Source organism: Malania oleifera, chromosome 7 (assembly GCF_029873635.1).
Source record: "Malania oleifera isolate guangnan ecotype guangnan chromosome 7, ASM2987363v1, whole genome shotgun sequence".
NCBI classification, from domain to species: domain Eukaryota; kingdom Viridiplantae; phylum Streptophyta; class Magnoliopsida; order Santalales; family Ximeniaceae; genus Malania; species Malania oleifera.
Window position 1 is genome coordinate 31,949,054 of NC_080423.1, and position 7,183 is coordinate 31,956,236.

Consider the following 7,183-nt stretch of genomic DNA (forward strand, 5'->3'; position numbering starts at 1 on the left):
ACGACGAAGACATAGTGATTGTTCATCGACGGATAATATACACGTTTTACAACACGTTCTCAATTATCTCTAATTTTTCAATTATGTTTTAAAAAAATTAAGTTACATAATACGTGCCTGCGTCTAATTTTTAATTACCTGATGAACATTTTTTGAAGACGTGGGGCAAGGATTTGGTCCCGCATCGTCACGACATGCGTGCCTAGGTGAGAATGTGGGTCGTTTAAGGGTGTAACCCGACCCATTCAGGAAGCGGGCCGGTTGGAGCGTTTCATACTTTCATGGTAATCGCCGAACTTTTCCGCTCTAATCACTAGACTAAAAAGTTGCTGCCATTATGAAAGAACAGAAGAGCTGAAGCTCTTCCCAGAGGCGGTAAGACGAAAGAACAGAATAGAAAAGTTGAGAAGAAGCACTCTCTGCGACGGAACTGATTGAAGAGAGTCAAATTTTACATTGAAGTGGGGAGATTCTGCTTTCTTTCCGTGATTTTGGTGTTTTATACATGGTTTTATTGCTTCTAGAGATTGTTTTTGAATGGTTGAATAGCATGCGCAGGTGGGCTTCTCTATCTCCATTTTCTTTTCTTCTTCTGTGCATTATAATTCATTAGTCATGTCGGGGATGGAGGGTGAACTTGCCTCGTTTCTTCTTCTGGTAATTAAAGAACCAAAAAAGTTGCGACATGTTGGTTGAGCAAACTCCTTTTCTTCTCAAAATTTTGTACGGTTTCTCAATAATTCATTATCTTTTGGGGAAGGGAAGAAAATGTATTTTTCTCTGTTATTCCTATTCTAACTATTTACTATGTTCTTATTTTGGTTCAATTACAGACGTCTTCACTAGTGGCCTTGCTGTTGAAGAATTGCAGAGTTTTGCCTGGACTGGGTTGATTTGTTTCTGCGTATTTTTTTCTGATTGTTTCTCTCGAAAGAGTGAATTGGTTTTTGTTCAAAAGATGGTGCGCTTTAATGGGTTCGGCGTAGTTTGAGCTAAGGGAAAGAGGAAGTAAAAAGGAGAAGATATATAGTCTTGGATCACGGCGCCGCGTCCAACTTTAAGCTTACAAAATGCCAATTGCTTTGCTATGGGTGGCGTCTCCCGTTACAGAGATCTCCAATTTTGGGTCTCTTGAGTTGGTCCAGTGGGGAAGCTGGCGTTCGGAATCGAAAAGGTTGATGTTGCTCAATAGGAGTTTGATGTTTAACCGTAGAGTGAAGAAGGGTAGGAAACAGAAAAGGAATTCATCTTCTCTCAGCTCAGATTTGAGGTCTTCCTGCTTGTGTGGATCAGGATTGGACAATAATGGAGGTAAATTCCCTGTTCTTTCGAGCATGGTAGCGAACCCTGCCGGAGAAATGGCCATCTCCTCGGAGCAGAAGGTTTACGATGTAGTATTGAAGCAGGCAGCCTTGGTTAAGAAGCAATTGAGATCCAGAGGCGATCTTGATGTGAAACCAGACATTGCACTTCCGGGGACTCTGAGCTTGCTGGGTGAAGCTTATGATCGGTGTGGGGAAGTGTGTGCAGAGTATGCAAAGACATTTTACTTGGGTTAGCCTTTCTTTTTATTTTTTATAGCCTTTCTTTTTACTTTTTTTAATGTTCTTTTCTCTGAGTAATCTTGAATTGAGCATTACTTTGGACTAAAATCCACCATGTCCGGAGCAATTTATTCCTTTTGGTCCTCTCAGGAACTCTGCTTATGACTCCAGAGAGAAGACGAGCTATCTGGGCAATATACGGTGAGGAACTATTTCTCTTGTTCACACGAGATCAAAATGCATGTTCTTTATCACATTTGAAATGGAACTAATGATTTATTTAGTAGGCAGGAATGGAATGGAATGAAATTGGTCTTTCATAGTTTTACAAATTCATCATATAATTTTTTGTTCCATTTCACTCTCAATCTGTTCCATTACGAAATATTGGGTAAGATGTTAGTGGCAAATGACTTTAAATTGGGTAAAAGGAAGAGAACTATAAACGCTTTTTCCTTTGCAATTCCTAGGCACAATTTACTTTGTTTTGATATTTTGCTCTTTCAAGCAAGGATGGCCAGGTACCTTCACGACAATGATTTTGAACATCTGATATAATCCACATGACATGTGAAAAGCTCACTTGGATGAAATTATGCAGAGTAACTATAGGTTATTCTTATGTAAAAATTATGAGGAAAAAAAATTGTGAAATAAGAACTGAATGGTCAAAAGATACGTCTAGAGCATTATGAATGTGAATTAGCATGTACTATGCCTAGACAGAATTCCTTATGCACCTCGTATTTAGTTCTCCAACTTTGCACCTCTGTTCTTTCAAACATTACCAATATGATTAATTTTTATTTAACCTACGTCTAATTCGTGGGTTCATTTGCCAAAAAGCAACTATCTTCTCTCATCCCTCATGATCTTCCCTGTGGAAACAGTGTGGTGTAGGAGGACAGATGAGCTTGTGGATGGACCCAATGCTTCACACATAACACCGACTGCTTTGGATAGGTGGGAATACAGATTGGAAGATCTTTTCCAAGGCCGTCCATTTGATATGCTTGACGCTGCTTTATCAGATACAGTTGCCAAGTTTCCTGTAGATATTCAGGTTAGAGTGACTCTTGTTTATTACTTGCTACATTGCCATGGCATGGAATCAAATCCCTCCTGCATTTGAGTTGCTCCACGCACTGCAAGAAAGAATGACTTCTAGTTGGGCTGAAATACCCATGCTAATATGCTAGCTTTTGTGTAAATCTAGTATTATCTCCAGTAAATGATGCATTGTTTGTGCTTGCATTAATTTGTTTATTCTAAGATTCAATGCTACAAAGAGAGTGGCCTCAGATGGTTATCGTGAGCCCTTTCTTTAATCATAATTAGATAAAGAAATGAATTCCTTAACTTTGTTGGCAACAAAAGATTGGGAGTGGTTAATTATGTTAACCTGACCCATGGAGGCCCTGCCCTGCTTCAAATGCTTCATTCTATTGCTTCACAGGTGGGTCATATTTATATAATCTTCTGTTTTTAACAAAGTTCATTAATCTCCCAACTTTCACTTGGAGCCCATGTGTATAAACCCTAATGGCTTTTGAAGCTGAACTCTGGGAGGAATCAACATGCTTCCCCATGAAAATGCTTAGGCACATAATTTATGATCCATATATGTCTAGATTAAAGGGACTTGTGGTAAGCATATGCAGGCACCCTTTTTGTAGCTTTATTTGTTTATTTTCAGGAAAAGGTTTACTAGAAATGATTCCCGCTGCTGCTTGAAGGCACTATCCTAAAATTCAAATGGGAATCCATCTTAATCAGTGTTTTTTGCATAATTTTTAATGTTAATTTCTACCTCTCATTGTCATTTTTTTTTTCTGGTCATCCCCTTGAATTTATTTATTTATTTGCTTTTTATTTCTATGGATTTACCTTGTGTAATTGATCTATAAATTCATTTTATGTTAATTTCTTCCTCTCATCTTCAATTTCCATTTTCTGGTCAACCCCATGATGCTTTTAGGATTTACCTGTGAAATTGGTCTCCACCATTACCTTGTTGGAATCTTTTGTTGCAGCCATTCAAAGATATGATTGAGGGAATGAGGATGGACCTAAAGAAGTCAAGATACAAAAATTTTGATGAGCTATATCTGTACTGTTATTATGTGGCTGGGACTGTTGGATTAATGAGTGTACCAGTAATGGGCATTGCGCCTGAATCACAGGCAACGACAGAGAGTGTCTATAATGCTGCATTGTCATTAGGGATTGCGAATCAGCTGACCAACATACTCCGGGATGTTGGAGAGGAGTAAGTACAAAGCTATGATTCTCAATATTCTGAACAATATAGGTTACTAAAATCCTTCAGAAACTGCTGTTTCCTGAACTGTATTAAGCTTGATTTGCGAGTTGAACAGTTTGACTCTTGGATACAGCAACATGGGTGTACCATGACATTAAAGTCATTATGAACATTTAGTAATGAAAATTCTTAGAAAATTGAAAACTGTGATTTTTTTGATAAAAATTTTAGTTCTGATTGTTTAATATTTCAAGTTTCTATTTTTGCTTTTAGATGAAAATAGTAAGTGAAACAAAGCTGTTGGCTCTGGTTATGTCAAGAAGCAGAAACCAATTTTCAATAAAATTGGTTCCTTAGCACTAAAATAAACCATTTTAAAAAGAAAATCCTTGTTTTTTTGGCCTATTGTTTAGCTTCTTACCATGTTGGTATTTGCTGTATAAAGTGGAGTAATTGTCTCCCTGCTTTTGTATGGTTTCCATACGTTGAAATGACATACATCACTTTGCTGATTTAAAAAAAGGAAAAAAGAAAAAACTCTCTAGTGTGTTGGCAAAGTGGTTAATATTGATTTTTGACTCTTTACGTCAAAGAACCTCTTTATTATTCCAGTTCCATATCCTATGTTCAGTTTCATTTATATTTATTTTTTCCCCAATTTATTTGCCTGTTTATGGAGGAGAAAAAAATTGGAATCTTATACACTTATGCCAATCCCATAACCACTTAAGAATCTGATTTTTTTCCATCTGTTTCTTGCCAGTATGCTCATACTGCAGTCTAGAAATTTTTCCTTTTGTAAACAGTTCAAGTATCTTGTTTGTTTCTTACAAGTTCAATTTGGTCCAGTGCAAGCCGAGGTAGGGTCTATCTACCACAGGATGAGCTTGCGCAGGCTGGGCTTTCAGATGATGACATATTTGCTGGAAAAGTAACAGAAAAATGGAGGAATTTTATGAAGAACCAAATAAAAAGGGCAAGGATGTTCTTTGATGAGGCAGAGAAAGGCGTTACGGAGCTTAGCCCAGCTAGCAGATGGCCGGTAAGCAATTTGGAACTTTTATCAATACGAATATTGTGCAGTTAATCACTGAAAAGCTTCTTATGTTTAATGAGATTGGTGGAAAAGACAAAAGAAGATAAATTTCAACAACCACTGAAACTCGGAATAGTATCATTGCATAACAAAACTTTTTTCTCTTTGCTTCTTCTTTTATGATTGGTACACATACGATAAGAATATTATGATTGCAATGGAGAATGTTTGACCTCCAACGTATTTTAGTAAAGAAAATAGTGTTTCACTCAAATAGTCAAATGTGTGAATTTAATCATTGCCAAGTGGGGTTAGCCTGGAATCCAAAAAATCCTAAATGTTCTTGTGTATTCTATGCTCTTTAGTCAAATTTAAATCAATCTGGTTGAGCATGCTGGCTGGTACAGGTCATAATCTTGTGTAGTTCTCCTCAAATTCTTAAGGTGTGGGGCCTTTGGGCAAAAAATCGTTGTGAATTTTGACAATGTAAATGGCATATTGCCATTGTTTGCATATTTGACCAGGGATCCTTCCGTGACTAGATTTGCAAGCAATGGCCGTTAGAATGGGAAATTAAGAGATGGTCTCCAATGATCTAAGAGGGTCTTTATGGACCCCCATGCTTCATTGAGCCACTGGCCAATATGCCCAGGATGTTTCAAAATTTTTATTAGTTTTTGTTATCTTCTTGAAGCCTTTTTTCTTACCTAAAAAGAATTTCCTTCTCCAAACAATTGTCATGTCAATGTTTCCCCATAAATGGCCTTGAAAATTTTTGAGCCTCATTGATAACATGATAGACCTATGAATGTAAGCGGGACTGGATTTTTCTTTTAATAATTCAGAAAGATGCATTAAAAATTTTATAAATAATGAGAAAATTTAAAAAGGCTAATTCCCAATCGCTCGGTTGCCACTGGAAAAAATTGCTGGCGCATGCCTTCTAAAAAAATGTGAACCCCTCTTTTGGGAGGTATGTTTTTTAGAAGTGGAAGGGGATTGGAAGATTGCTTACTCTACCATTCTTTCTAAACCCTCAAGATATGAAAACCTTCATACTGGAATTTCAGATGGAATGCAAGAGTAAATTTAAATACCCTCCTATTCTTTTTTGTAATTAATAAAGCATCCAAAAAAAAAGGAGCAGGTGACTGCCCCACTCTTACCCTCATTTCCCTTAAAAAAAACCCTTCAACTTCCTGGGCTTAGGACTCCTGAACACAATTTTAGGGTATCTTACAGAATATCTTGCACATAATTAAAGTTAATGCCTAAATATCTAGCATGCTCTTAATTGTCTTTGTCAATGTGGGATTGATGATGGCATTGGTTGCTAGCGGTGTCATATTAACAATATTGGGCTATACATTCAACTATACCAAAATGTTCCTTGCCATGGTTGGATATTGCTATTTTTTTTTTTTAGCTCTTGGATATTGATCTTTCCTCCCTTTTTTCGAAATAACATGATTATCAAGTTAATCCATTCAATATAAATGCATGTTCCTTCTGGATGTTGTAGGTCTGGGCATCACTATTATTGTATCGCCAGATATTGGATGAGATTGAAGCTAATGACTACAATAACTTTACAAAGCGGGCTTATGTAAGCAAAGCCAAAAAAATTCTTGCTTTGCCAATTGCATACGGAAAGTCCATTGTTGGGTCATCAAGAACATCCCCATCTCTTGCTAAGGCACCCTAAATATGATATCCAACACCAATGCATGATAGTATAGTGAAGGAAAACAAAAGTTGTACATTTGACATTTCTATAATTAATTCAGTTAGAATCTTTTTGAATGATCTATGCAGGTTTCGCCCCTCTATGCTATAAATTTGTACCCTACACATTGCTCATGCATGTGTGAAAGAGCATGTCAGTGGAAAAGATAATGCAATTGCAATAGTATCAGTGTAGGTGAGAATAAAAATCAAACAGATGTCTGAAAGAGGGTGGTGATATTAATGTACAGAGTATTGGTGATGACAATAACTCGAGATTTTTTATTTATTTATTTTATATGGGTGACCCAACCTACTTGAAGCCTGTAAAACACTAGGATAAGGGGCTTGCTCCATTTATCTGTCATTTTTATTTTTCAAAGGTTCAAATGACAGACATTAGGTCTGCTGAATTAATTGGAGATTTGAAAAGAAGGTGAATGGATAGGCATGAATTTTTTTTCAAGTTCCCTTTCATTGTTGGATTACTTGAGAAGAAGGTTTAGCTAATATAGAGGATTGAGGATGCAACTGTTGTTTAGTGGGCTTAACCTACTTTATGAAGACTTTGGCTTTCTTGATGACAATGGCACAGTCTAAGGAATATGAAGCTGA

At 36.8% G+C, this 7,183-nt stretch overlaps 1 protein-coding gene across 1 annotated transcript; it reads left to right on the plus strand.

Moving 5' to 3' along the window:
* Positions 1 to 204: 204 nt before the first annotated feature.
* Positions 205 to 6,651, plus strand: LOC131159323 (phytoene synthase 2, chloroplastic). The gene is made up of 7 exons (XM_058114124.1): positions 205 to 558; positions 834 to 1,554; positions 1,695 to 1,745; positions 2,435 to 2,607; positions 3,578 to 3,813; positions 4,657 to 4,849; positions 6,366 to 6,651. The coding sequence occupies exons 2-7, from the start codon at positions 1,071 to 1,073 to the stop codon at positions 6,546 to 6,548; spliced, it is 1,320 nt and encodes a 439-aa protein (XP_057970107.1). The 5' UTR covers positions 205 to 558; positions 834 to 1,070; the 3' UTR covers positions 6,549 to 6,651.
* Positions 6,652 to 7,183: the final 532 nt, after the last annotated feature.